Source organism: Pinus tabuliformis, chromosome 5_2 (assembly GCF_031772625.1).
Source record: "Pinus tabuliformis cultivar Carrire ecotype Pingquan chromosome 5_2, CPIR1, whole genome shotgun sequence".
Classification (NCBI taxonomy): domain Eukaryota; kingdom Viridiplantae; phylum Streptophyta; class Pinopsida; order Pinales; family Pinaceae; genus Pinus; species Pinus tabuliformis.
In genome coordinates this window covers 1,136,063,516-1,136,078,007 of record NC_142306.1, presented here as the reverse complement: position 1 = coordinate 1,136,078,007, position 14,492 = coordinate 1,136,063,516, and the positions used below count along the sequence as shown (strand labels likewise).

The window sequence follows — 14,492 nt, the reverse complement described above, 5'->3', positions numbered from 1 at the left end:
GCTCTAAGCATGAAATGTCCATAAACCAAGGGATCCTAAGTACCTAAAAGTGTTGTTCCAGCTCCTAAAGAAACAAGGTCAACAAATTACAGCTTCTCCCAGAAGTTCTCCACCAGAAACTGCTCAGAACTAGTCAAATCAGGATCATTTTAGCTGCTCCACTAGCTAGCTGCGTTGCAAAGCACCCAAATACACTGGATAGGTGCGTTGCAACGCACTTGAATGCACTACCAGGGTGCGTTGAGCAGGAAATGACAAGTGGCAGAGTCATTCCACGAGGTGGAGAGACAATGGAAGCTTCCAGAATCTTCTCCAATGACACTTGCCTCACTGAATTCGACCAGTGATGAGTAAGAGGCTCTCAGTCTCCAAGTGGAAGCAAGAACTGACAGAGAGAGGCCACTAATCAATTCATAAGCTGACTCATCCTCTTTGCATACATCTATATATGGATCCCTCACCAAGAGATCCAGAGGTTGGAATTTTGTACATTGCAGAGAATTGTTGTTGGTTTTGAGATAGAGATCAGAGTATTGGGTGAATTATGCTTTGTTGGAGGTGAAGAGGGGATTCCTTTGCTGGGGGGTTGATGCTGGATTAGGAATCATCGGTTGTAACTCCTCCTGGACCTTCTTGTTATATCAATAAAACTATTTGAGTTTCTCCTACATGCTTGTGTATCAATGATGTTTTGTTATATTTGCATGTTTAGCTTAAATCTGATCCTAAGCTATTTATGAATATAAATCCATGTCTTTGTGTAGTTTTCCTCTTCTGTGATCTTGCAGGAACTTGGTGAAGCTGGGCAAGTAAGGGAGCAGGTAGCTGGAAGCTGTCAAAGAGGAGAGAGATTGGATCAAAGGGCTAGCGCAAGACACAGGTTGGTTCATCCTATTCCTCTTCGTTTATAGTTCATAAAGAAGAATACAAAAGTAGTTTTCTCTGTTTGTTTCTAAGGTACTGTCACACCTTAGTGGGATAGGGGCGTTCTGAGTAGACACTTTTCCCGTTAACACTCTCCAAGGTCAAATTCTTCCACTGTGGGGAGGTGGATCATTATGCGACCCAGTGTCCAAGGAAGAAGAGCAAGGGATAGGCTTTTGAGACCAAGGCAGTGCTAGCAAGGGTAGAGAAGGAAGTGGAGACAGACGATGTTTGTGCCATGAGTGCACATACACCATTTGAGCAAAAGTGGGGAGAGATAGAGTTGTAGTCAGGAGGAGTACAGAAGATGAGGGGCAAGATCCTCGAGGTACCCAACCTCTTGGATGATCCCTGGCTACGGGAGCCCCGAAGAGTAGTAGGAGGATTGGCAGATGTTGGTAGAGATGGATAAGGATGGAGCGATAGAGAGAGCTACAGTGCAGGATTCCCAAGACAACGTGAGCCTGGAAGGCTGCAACAATGCGAGAGGCACAAGAGTGTTGCACCAGTGTAGGATGGCACAGAGAGGTGTGCAATGGTGCGAGATGCAAAGAGTTGTTGCAGCAATGCAGAGGTCAGAGAGGGAGCACTTGTCAGCGACAGAGGGAGCTTCAGCATCGGGAGTGTCTCTACCCTGACAGAGATGTCAGAGTTGGGAGATCAGTTACTTACTTCTTAGTAACTAAGTTGCAGTGCAACAGTTAGCAGTGGTGGTGTTATGGGAAGCACGATGCAGCATGATGAGAGGTGATGCAGTGCAGATGCAACAGTGGCAGTGGTAGGTCCATGGGCAGCAACACGGATGCAAAGGGAGTTGTCGTACAGATGCGGCAGTGGCAGTGGTAGAGCCATGGGTGGCAGTACATAATGCAGTAGTACAGATGATGGGAAACAGGCCTAACATCAGGGACCGATTCCAGATGATCAGAGTAATACTCGTGAGGAGTATTGCTAGAGCACAGTCCTCGCTATGAGGGAGTGTTGATTTGGGGTAGCATCAGATATGCTCTAGCCACGAAATTTGGTGGAGAGGCTAAGGCACATGAGATCTCCAATACCCAGGAGGGTTTATGCAGATTCTAAATAGTTTGGGAGATATTAAAATAATTAATATTTTTAATGGAGTCCCTAAGTCTAAACTTAGGGAAATTAAAATATTAATGTGAATTAATATAAAATTATGTTAGAATGGTCCAAAATTCATGGATCAAGCCATATCTAATCTTAGCCGTTGATTAGGGAATTAATCTCAGCTGTTGATCTGTTAATGAGAAAATTATAAGAGGAGGCTTGAGAGTCACTTGGAGAACACACCAAAGATCAAGATTTTGACTTTCTGGGGTTGGGTTTGCTGAGAAATTTGAGAGAGTGATCTAGAGTTGTAGCTAAGGGGCAGTGAATACAGAAGCAGAGAGGCAGAGATAATGCCAGGAGGATCAGGGAAGCAACCAAGAAAGTTGACGCAGAGGGCATAAGCCGAAACTACCGGGAACAACCAGAACTGTCGGGAAAGCTGATGCAGAGGGCAGAAGTCGGAACTGTCGGGAACAACCAAAACTATTGGGAAAGCTAACGCAAAGGGCAAAAGAGGTTGACACAGTCCCTAAAGTCTAACGCTGGGGTTCTTCATGGGGCAAATTAGAGCTGAGGAGCTGCCAGAGTGTTTATTTGGGGTTTCAGCCGAAGCATCTGTCTCTGAAGGAGAGGTACTACTGTCAAAATTTTTCTCTGGTGGGTGAGCCAGATTTGGCACCCAGATTGTATTCTGAAACTGCTTAATAAATCAAACCCTCAGATAGTTGCACCGATTTTCCTGCATTGGGTTTTTCTGGGGACATTAGTTCAAAAATAACGGTGTCTGATGATCTATAATGTGTTGAACATGTACTTGTGTATATTTTCAGTATTTACATAGTAAATAACTTGTTAATTAATCAAAACAAGTGGAAAGGAATAAATTAGAAAGTACATGGAGAGTTTCTAACTGTTAGACTTAGAAACTTCAACAGATAAATCTCTCAAGATGTAGAAATAATATACTTATGCATCTCAAGAGATAAATTTCTTGAGATAAATATTTATGCATCAAGAGATTTATCGCATTTATCGTCTCAAGAAATGAGTTAAATCCTTGAGATGCAAAAATAATCTACCACAACAAGAGGGATCAAATATTTATGCATCTCAAGAAATGAGATAAATCTCTTGAGATGCAGAAATATTTTACCATGCACTGAGAGGGATCAAATATTTATGCATCTCAAGATATGAAATGACATAAATTTCTTGAGATGCAGAAATATTTTACCAAATATTTATGCAAATGAGATAAATCTCTTGAGATGCAGAAATATGTTACCAAATATTTATGCATCTCAAGAAATGAAATGAGATAAATCTCTTAAGCACTGAGAGGGATCAAATATTTATGCATCTCAAGAAATGAGATAAATCTCTTGAGATGCATAAATTTGATATCTGAGAGATCAAATATTTATGCATCAATAAATTTCTTGAGATATAAAAATAATCTTTAAAAAAATAAAATCTCAAGAAATGAGATAAATCTCTTGAGATGCAGAAATTTCTAAGGGATCAAATATTTATGCATCAATAAATTTCTTGAGATATAGAAATAATCTTTAAAACAATAAAATCTCAAAGATGAATAGGAAAGAGAGTTGAAGCTCTGCGGCTGAAACCCTAACCAGATGCGATGGCCCTTTGCGTCTCTTGAAACCTCGGTGAATCCATGCCTAATCTCGCACGAAGCCCAGAAGCACAGTCAAGAGCGGGGTTGCCGAACCGATTGATGAACTTGGAGCTACAAAAATGTCCTCTGCATGTCGATCTTCCAAAATTGGAACCCTGCAATGGACGAGCATCGATTGGAGTAAATGAAGCGGTTCAACAAAAGAAGGATCTATAGATCGGGCGATTGATTGTCTGCTCAGTGGCAGCAGCAAACGAATATGAAGCCGCCGGTATTTTGGATTATCAGAAGCTACTGCAGGTTTATTTTGGGACTTGTGCGAAACCAAAGTATGGATCTGGGAACAAATCCAATAATTTTACCACGTATCCGTTTTCAAGCGCAGAGGATCTCAGCAATGCAATTGAGATCCAAAGTTATGCTCAGGAAATGAAGTTTTTAAACAGATCAGATACGGAGTTGGATGGATCAGATCTGACACGAATCGAGCCACCCCAAATTGCCAGGTCCGGTTTCCAAATATTTGTAAAGATGCCAAAAGGAAACACAATCATGATCTGGACTTATGACAGCGACAGGGTTTCAGATTTGAAGAACAATATTGCCGATCAGATTGGCTACCCGGCTGAGAAACAACACTTGTTAAATGAGGGCAGATCAATGCAGGAATGCAGAACCATGCAAGAATAAAACATCAAGCCAGGCTCTACAATCATTCTCAATATGAGATTACGAGCCGAAAGCGCTGGACCTAGCTCGCAAAGCAAAGGGTCTTTTAAGGAAGCAGTGAAGGGAAAAGGGAAAAACCCCACAGCTGTCACTGAACCTCCGGGGCAGTACATTGTAGATCAAATGCTGGAGAGCCCATCTATCGCCATCGAAATACCAGAGGTAAATGATATATATTCAAAGCTACAAAAAAATGCAGTCATTTGTAGATTTAATGGATTTTGGCCTAGAACTGATGCATTGTATCAATGGATCCACTCGGTTTGGACAAAAAATTGCCAAATCTACCTATACCCTAAGGGGTTCTTTATAGTATGTTTTCACACAGAAGAAGAAAAGGAAACAGTCCTCAACCAAGGGCCATGGTTCTGGGGCAGTGCTGGACTTTTTATTACCCCTTGGTTTCCTGATTTTGATGCCAACACCATGGTGGTATCAAGGATGCCAGTATGGGTTAGGATGCATAATCTTCCTTTACATTTTTGGCATTCAAAGGCTCTAATAGCAATTGGAAATACCTTGGGGAAAATGTTAAAGTTAGACGGAGAGAGACAAATAAAAGGAATATTTACTTTTGCCAGAATATGTGTCAAGGTAGATCTTAGCCGAGGACTACCTGAAAGCATCATCCTGAATTTCAATAATACACAGTGGAAATAGCCTTTGGACTATGAGAATACAGCTTTCAGATGCCAGGGATGTCAACAAACAGGTCATTTGTACAATGCATGTCCAAGCCTCAACAAGAGCAAGCAACAACAAAGGAAATCGAAAGGATGGCGAAACATAGATGCAGCATACAAGAAGGAAACTACAGCAAAGAAATAACAAAATACAACAAAGGAAAAAGATCAGGACAATAAGGATAAGGAGATTAATGAGGAAAAGGATCAAGAGCTCCAGCTAGAAATAAGTGGTATCGGATTCAGATAAGGAGCAACCAATGAGCACAATGGAAAACCAACTTGCCATTATTGACCCCACTCCCAACATGGATGGTTGGCGAAAAGTGGAGAAGAAGAAGGGCAGGAAGACTTAGGCCAGCTGGTTTTTTTGTGGGCTGCACTCCGGATAATAGGAGCGAGACTTAGGCTAGCTGGTTTTTTTGTGGGTTGCACTCCGGATAACATGAGCGACACTTTCTTTTTCTTCTTTTAGGCAGGACTGTATCCTGCGGGCTGTATGATCTACTTTCATACAGTCAAACTGAATGCTTCATGCATATACTTTGTAACTTTTTATTTTAATAAAAAGTTCAATTTTTTTCTTTGGAAAAAAAAATAAAATCTCAAAGAAATGAGATAAATATCTTGCATCAATAAATTTCTTGAGATATAGAAATAATCTTGAAAAAAATAAAATCTCAAAAAATGAGAAAAAATCTCTTGCATCAATAAATTTCTTGAGATATAGAAATAATCTTTAAAACAATAAAAGAGAGGGATCAAATATTATGCAAATGAGATAAATAGCTTGAGATGCAGAGGGATCAAATATTTATGCATCTCTTGAGATGCATAAATATTTGATATCAGATGGAGCATCAATAAATATTTGATATCTTGCATCAAAAAATTTCTACCAAATATTTATGCATCAATAAATTGGATCAAATATTTATGCATCTCAAGGAATGAGATAAATCTCTTGAGATGCAGAAATATTTGATATTAGAGGGATTAAATATTTATGCATCAAAAAATTTCTACATATGCATCTCAAGAAATGAGATAAATCTCATGAAATATTTATGCATCAAAAAATTTCTACCAGATATGCATCTCAAGAAATCTCTACCAGAAATGCATCTCAAGAAATGAGATAAATCTCATGAAATATTTATGCATCAAAAAATTCTACCAGATATGCATCTCAAGAAATCTCTTGAGATGCAGAATATTTAATATATTTAATATTTATAACCAGAATATTTAATATTTATAATCAAAATTTTTAATATTTTTAATATTTTTCCCGGATCCGGGTGGCATAACCGCTTCCACAGTTATCCATGCCAGCAGTTAATGCCCAGTACTGCCAGCTGCAGAGCAGCGTGGCCTCCCGGGACTTTAACTCATGCAAGCAGGGGAAGTGTTTTAATGTGCGATCGGGAGGCGGATTTGCATTAATGTTCTGCGTGGATCGACGCAAAATTCCTCCGGTTATAATCATGACGCTCCATTGCTTTCTCACCAAGCTTGGTGCTCAGTTGCGCGATAATGGATTCTGGTCTGAGGATGCTGTGGGTGTGGGTTTAAATTTCGTTCACGACCACGAGCTCCAAGCCATTTATCTCCAGGGTAATTTCTCACCTGTTCTGAATTCCTGCTTTCTGTTGTTGTCCGCAAGTTCTGTGGATGTTTATAAGTTCTGTAATACTGTGGCTATTTACAAGCTCTGTTATTTTGTGGTGTCGGTCGCAAGCTCTATTGGGCATTCCTTTTGCCTCATTCGCCCCCGGCCTGTTGGTCATCCCGTCCACATCCCTTCTCTGTCCAATCCCCTGTCCATCACCATGGTTCGCTCGGGTAAGAGGCATTGTCCTTGAGGGGCGTCATAACACTAGCTTGCATCCTCCCACTGGTTATGCCATGGAAACGGTGCCAGAACCTTTCAATCACTCTCCCGTCCATGAAGCTAGACCCTCTGTTGGTTCTGGTCGTAAACCTCTGCCGAATAGTGCTTTCCAAACAACGCACTTTAAGTTCCAAAGTAACGCACTTTAAGTTCCAAAGTAATTTGCACCGCCCCCTGGTCACTGCCCACATCACTCTCATTCTCTCGGAAGAGGAAAATCTTGTCCCCCCCTGGCCTGCATTGCCCTAATCCTTCTCCAAACAGTGAGAATTCTTCGGACGAAGACAATATTGAGATCTGGGAAAAAGAGAAAGTTGAACAGGAAGCTGGTCTTAACAGTCTTCCTCCCCTGGAAGATACAGGACCGAACGTTGAGGACAGGATTCATGGCGAAGCTAATCACACCATCGCCATCCCTGACGATGATTTAAGCGGCAATGATGGTTTGAATACTGGTGACATTGGTCGGGATGAGAAGAAGGACAGTGGCCCAGCACAGGAAAAGTAGCGCCGCTTGGGACTGTCTCTTTTTGTCTCGGTTTCTGCTTCAAGCGCATGGTCAAGTTTCTTTGTTGTTTTTCCTACTGTTTTTGGCTCCCAGTTGGACTCCTGGTGACACTTATATGCTGGGTTGCATTGTTTTTGTTTTTCTATGCCGGCTTAATTCTCCTCCTCGGCAACATTGGTCCTTCTCTATGTCTGATTTCTGGTTTCGTTTCTTGTACTTTGTAACTGGTCTCCCCAACTTAGGGATGTAATGGGGCAGTTCTGTTCTGTCGGGTGCTACCACGCCTCGACAATATGTAAAAATATTTTGCTTTCCAATTAATAAAAGTTAGTATTTGCAGAGAAATTATTATTTTTTTAATATTTTATAACCAAAATATTTAATATTTTAATATTTATAACCAAAATATTTAATATTTTTAATATTTTATCACTAAAATATTTAATATTTATAATTTATAATATTTTATTAGGTAGATCAAATATTTATGCATCTCAAAAAAAATAAGATAAACAAATATTTATGCATCTCAAGAAATGAGATAAATCTCTTGAAATGCAAGAATATCAAAATATTTATGCATTAATAAATTTCTTAAGATATAGAAATAATCCTTAAAACAATTAAAATTTATAAACACATATGATATGATATGTTATATATATATATAACATTATCATAAAAAAAAATATGATGCGAGTAATTGGATTTACCTTGGAAATGATTATATGTAATAGCGACGAAGAGTTATTGGGTTGTATAAAAACTAATAGTAGTTTTTAATCCTAAAACTTTAGGTTGTCCATCTAACCAGTAAAGAAACTCAATCAATAGTTTCTAGATTTTCCCATTTTAATAATAAAATAATTATAATGCTTAAATTAAATGATAATGCTTTAATAAAACACGCTTATCATCCTTTATATTACATTTTTTTAAAATATTAATATTTTAAATTTTATAATTATAAAAATATATAATAATACTAATAACTATATATATCATCATTTATAGTAATTTTTTTTAAAATATTAATATTTTAAATTTCATAATTATAAAAATATATAATAATATTAATAACTACTCATTATTATATATATATATATATATATATATATATTATTTTTTTTATTTTTGAGATATTTAAATTTTAAAATAATAAATAATAATAAATAAAAAATAACAAATATATGTTAAAAAAATAAATATTTTAAACTTTATTTTCAACCCTTTACACTTTTTTTAACCACATTATTAATTAATTTTAACTACATTAAAATGAATATTAATTTGAAGAAAATTATATAAATATACAAATTCAAAGTTGATTATCATAAACCAATTTGGCTTGGATAAACACTCATGTATAAATAACCTCAAATTATGTTTACGAACGAAATAATATAAAAAATTGTCTCCAAACTAGTATTGTCATAAACAAATATTGGATTAACACTCGTATAAGTAACCTCATCAATACGAAGTTCAACTTATTAAGATCCAAATATCTTTTAAAAATTATATATAAGAACGAAACAATATCAAAAATTGTGCCTATTCCAAATTTTGAGTATGTCTCATCGATAGAAAGCTCAACCCTAAAGAGAACCCAATATGAACCATATGAAATTCTGTTTTTAAAATTATCACTACGAACGAAACAATATAAAAAAGGGTGTCTATTACTCTAACATCAATAAAAGAACATAAAAATTTTGCAAAATGCAAAACATATAATTAGGTAATAAGGAAAAACATATAATTGAATTTTAATTTTGTGGTTTATAATATATTATATAATCCAATATATTATATTATATAATTTTCTTTATTATTAATCTTCCTTTTCAAGATGCAAAATGCATAACATATAATTAGGTAATAAGGAAAAACATATATAATTGAATTTTAATTTTCTTGTTTATAATATATTATAATTCTAAAATCACCTTTGTATATTTATACCTATAACTATGCCTATGGTTTAACAAGATCCAAAACCTTTTGAAGAAAAGAAAGGTCCTAATGGGATCCACGTTGTAGGAACATTCCCGAGAGGCGCATAAAATACAATGTTTTAACACAATCCTAACCCTCCCAATCAACCCCTCCCCTTTACTTTTTATCAATTGCTTTAGCGGCGTGGAGTAAATATTCCAATAGTCCACGTCAGAATTGTCTAATCTGATGTGAGTGCTGAGCCTTGGCCAGTCAATTATTTAATAGCTCCAATTATATTACTATTTATAATGCCATGGAATCCGCGCAGACCCGGTCGAGCAACCTGCATGCTTGAGCTTGATTTTCCAGAATTGCCTCATACTTTGCCTTCGCATACTTCAGCTTAATTTTAGATACCACGAATAATAAAAAGTAAATATATATCAACAGAGAAATATTTGCAAGTGGGTTTATGGTTATTTTAATGACCGATTTCTTCTATCATATCTGCTGCAAAAAATTGACTCGGAAAAGAAAAATTTGTGGACAGAATTCAACCAAATCGTACCAAAAGCTACATATATAACTTATTTTCTTTGTACAATATTGGGTGCTCTCTCATCCAAATTCTGGAAAATAGCACCACACAGGTTCAGTAAATAGATAATAAATAGATACATACAGAGATTAAATAATTAAGCATTGACCAATCCACATGATAAACCCATCAAGAGCACCGCTCCCTCTTCTTCGTCCTTGGCAAAGGACCTGCGCATCATCATCAAGGAATTGGAGCTCGTTGCCCCTCTCTCCTCCCCAGCAACGCTTCCATTATTCAAGAACCGGCGCTCCTCCCCAGCAACGCTTCCAGTTTTCAAGAACCGGCGCTCCGTTGAACTGGAATCTTCAACGGACCGGCGCTCAGTTGAATTGGATTCTTCCACGGACCGCCGACGATCCCTGTGACGACCGCCTGTAGGCACCGCCGTAACGGCTCCGACGCTTTTCTTGCGCACCGGGTAAACCGCGGCGGCGACGGCTGCATCTGGCCGCAACGGATCATATTCATCGGTGTCTTGTTGCTTGCGCTTCGCTGTCATCTGCCTGGGGGAAGACAAGGGAGGGAGCCTTGAAGCCGATTTCTGCTGCTGCTCGCGCTTTCCGATCTTCTTGAACCGAATACCGCAGGCATTACACAGAGACTGCTAAAACGAAAATCCGCGCTTTAGTGCCCGTATTCCATGAAAATTGACGAGGAGATCATGCGAACAAACTGCATAACAGACTTGCGAAAAAAGAAACAAGAAACTCATTAACCTCTTGCTAAGAAAGAAAACAAGAAACTCAATAACCTTTGGTCCGTCGGGGCCATTTCTCCAGAGCGGCGTTCTGTCTGTTTTGCATTCCGCGCACGTCCTGGCAACTGCTCCATCTGGAAATTCAGGATCCGTTGCTCCACTTTTATCCGAGCGAATTTCTCCAATCTGGCAGAAATTTAAAGGAAGTTATATAACAGAACCTAAAAACCGTCAATTTGCCAAAAAAGAAAGCAAGATAAAAATACATGTGAATCGTTAACGACGACGAAAGTACCGACATTTAAAAACCTCTTGAGCGACTGCAGACTTTCTTTGGCGTTACTTTTCATTCCATTTTCCTGCAACTTTCTTTCGTCCTCCTCGCCTCTTTCTTGCAGAGAATCAATATTAAGAGACTTACGGAGCTTATTCGTTGGATCTGCAGCATAAGGCATCGGCATCCGCATGCCAATAGATAAAGCACGGGCGGTTTGGCTTCCATTTCGCAGATCTTTTTCGGAAGCCTCTGAATTTAGCGCGTAAATGTTACTCTGGGCGCCGGATCTAAGAGAAGAAACCCTAATAGTCGGGTTAATTCTACCGTTAAACTCCAAATTAGACCTAAAGCTCTCATTTGAATGCCAGATAATTCTGCTACCAAAACCTTCAGGCTGTACGGTACGCAACGAGTCCTGCGTTTGCTCGTCCTCCATTTCCTCGATTTTCTTCAACCAGAACTTCTTGTAATGGCTGTGACCGTGCACCTGCCGCGAACAAAAGGCGCCTTGCAGCATCTTGATAATAATCTTCTTATGATTATAGCAAACTTACGTTACTTACTTATTAGATCTCCGTTAAAATGATTATTACACTGCAGTCCTGTACGTCCTCATCCTCTCCCGGTTTGCTCGGTCATAACGCATGTCATTTCTGCCATCCGATCCAAGCGATATGACCATTTTTTGCAGTGAAAAAACCACAGAGAAAAAATTCACGGCTATATCAAGTGTAAACTTCGTTACGACTCGATTTTTGCGAGAACTCGACCGCAAACAAATCAAATCATGGAGTTTCCTGCATCCAAGGCGGTCAGGTGAAAATAATGAATAAAAACAGAGAGCCGCAAAGCATCTGCACGCGAAGGCCGCCAGAAAAGTGACGTGTGGAAGGAATACAGCGGAAAAGCCTAGGTGTGTGCCTTTCTATAGCCACTTAGGTCGGCGACTCGCCAAATCCATGCACAAATATGGAGGCTGCCCTATTACCACCATCACCACCGACTTTCTTTTTCTTACAGACTGACACAGTGTTAACCGAACGGGAGAACGATTATGTAGCCACCGTGAATCGAACACAGAATCTCTGAACAGCAAATTAAATCTAGAATAATAAGAAACCTAGAGATTTTGTTTCGGAGTGTTGAACGATTATGGACCGTCCATATTATTTCTCGCGCGACGCGATAGCTGCCGTACAGTTCTCTAACCACGCTTGCTCCCCAAGAAAACCATGCTGACAGTTTAGGAACTGCCGTGTCAGTTATTAATGGCCATTTTTAGTAATTATCTATTATTAATAATTAATCATAATTATAATATTTTATATTCTATTTTAATCAATAGAACAGAATATTTTTGTGTAAGAAAAGTGAAAAGATTTTATTTTAGACTAAATCGAATGCATGGTTGATCTTTTTCGCAAAAGGAGGATGATCAGGAAACGTTTAGAAATTCAATAAAAATAGAGTCACAGTTGAATGAAAATACTCACAGATGGGTTGAACTGTACCCCTTTTTTTTAATGTTACATACCATTGATTTAAGGGAAAAGAGAGTATGCAGAGATTAAGTGAAGAATAAAGATAAGAACTAGAATTTAAATATGGGATAAAAATGAAGATCGAATAATAAATAATTAATTTGATATAATATTAAAATTATAATTAAATATATCGTTTAATTTTATATGTTTATATAAATAAGTCAAATTTATATATGTTAGCATATTTTTATTTTAATATTGGATTTATGAAGTGTTTATAAATATTCGCTGTGAGGGGTTAGTATAGATTTATTTTAACATTGGATTTATTAAGTGTTTATAAAGATTAGTGTTGAGGGTTAATTTAATTGGTTGAGTTTTCATTATTCAAGTATCTTGCTAATTGAAGGTCACAAGTTCAATTCTCCTCACGTAGATCTCTCAGAATATTTCCTTGGTAAAAAAGGTATATAGATTCAAATTTGTTTTTGAGTATAAAAGTTGAAAAAAGGTTTGCATCGTGAGATATTTGATTTATTTCGATGCTTAAGAATCCCACTACACAATTTCAAGCAAGATTGTGATTTTTTGTTGTTTAAAATACATTTTTGAATGCATAAATGAATTCAACACTCTCAAAAACCCTTGGGCATTGGAATTCTACGAATTAAATAACTTAAACTCAAGTTTATAAAATTCTCTACCCCACTTTGTTTAAATTTGACAAGATTGGAATTTCTGTATTCAAGCTTCTGTGATCCATAATGAATTAAATAAAGTATTTTGGTAGAAATCACATGAGAGAATTTTTTGGCCGACGCCTTTCGAACCAACAAGTGTGGTTCATCATTAGGACCAGATGAAGAGACAGACCATGACAAAGGCTTAAATAGAGAGCAATGTAGAGACAAATTTCAAGTAGCGACTATATTTGAACAATAATGTTTAAATTATAATATTAATTTATTAATATATTAAAAACAAATATTATTAAGTAATGGCTATATTAAATAACTTAAACGTAAGTTTATAAAATTCTCTAACTCATTTTGTTTAAACTTGACATGAAAAATTCAGTGAAAAAGGTCATTTCATCAATTAGTTAGACTAGGTATTAAAAATATGAATCATTATTTTAATTTATATGACAAAATGGATGTTAATTTATAGTTATTATTTATGTTATATATATTTCACAACTTTATATATAGAATTATTATTTCTAATCATATATTTATCAATTAAATTTATTGTTCTTTTAATGTTTATTAGGTATATGTTATGAAATATCATGGTTATGAATATAAATTATTATTGTTATAATTGATTTTAATGTTATAGGTATATTATATCTTTTCCAAAAAAATTGTTTGTAATTCTATTAATACAAATAAAATTATAATATAACAAATTGAATTGAAGATATTTGTTATTTTTATTAGTTGAGTTGAAATTATGTTTTATTATTTATTTATTTTACAATGACTACAACATCTCTCTTATACGTAAAGTGTCTCTTTGCACAAATAATGAATTATTTTAATAATGGGATAAATGACTTTCTTTTTTATTAAGTTGCTAAGTTGTTCAATTCCATATTGATCCAAGAGGATCCAAAAATGCCTCAAATCAAAACGCTTGAAACTTGATAAAAATAGTGCCATGATGTAGAGCTCGACGAGACCTTTCTGACACATATTGAAAACTTCAAAGAGAATTTGTACACAAAAGTTATTGTGTTCTGAATTTTTTGTGAAACAACAAAAGGATGGATAAGGGTGACACATTGTAGATCCGTACAATAGACATGGCATGTATGTATAGTGACATGTGGCAGTTTGTATAAGTGATTTGTGGCATGTCATACAATTGACATGGCAGGGACACGTGGCAAAGAAAGGACATGTTGCAAGACCAAAAGATGACATGTGGCAAGGGCAGATGGCATGGAGCTGACATGGCATCCATGTTGGAACTAACGTGGTTAACACATGGAAGGACAAGTGGCAGACAACTAGCAAGTGAATCGACATGAGTTGGA

The 14,492-nt window shown here is 36.8% G+C and overlaps 1 protein-coding gene across 1 annotated transcript; it reads right to left on the bottom strand.

Annotated features, from left to right (window-relative positions):
- Positions 1 to 9,957: 9,957 nt before the first annotated feature.
- Positions 9,958 to 12,143, bottom strand: LOC149163196 (uncharacterized). Its single transcript, XM_089437561.1, has 3 exons — positions 10,990 to 12,143; positions 10,745 to 10,876; positions 9,958 to 10,594 (listed from the first exon to the last, which is right to left on the bottom strand). Exons 1-3 carry the CDS (start codon positions 11,482 to 11,484, stop codon positions 10,088 to 10,090), a joined length of 1,134 nt encoding a protein of 377 aa, XP_089293687.1. The 5' UTR covers positions 11,485 to 12,143; the 3' UTR covers positions 9,958 to 10,087.
- Positions 12,144 to 14,492: the final 2,349 nt, after the last annotated feature.

What these genes read in the sequence shown, in the direction of transcription:
- LOC149163196 (XM_089437561.1), bottom strand. Translation starts at nt 11,484, where the DNA reads ATGCTGCAAGGCGCCTTTTGTTCGCGGCAGGTGCACGGTCACAGCCAT. An exon ending in CGCTCAAGAGGTTTTTAAAT is followed by an intron (nt 10,877 to 10,989) that starts GTCGGTACTTTC and finishes AATTTCTGCCAG; the next exon opens with ATTGGAGAAATTCGCTCGGA. An exon ending in ATGGCCCCGACGGACCAAAG is followed by an intron (nt 10,595 to 10,744) that starts GTTATTGAGTTT and finishes TCGTTTTAGCAG; the next exon opens with TCTCTGTGTAATGCCTGCGG.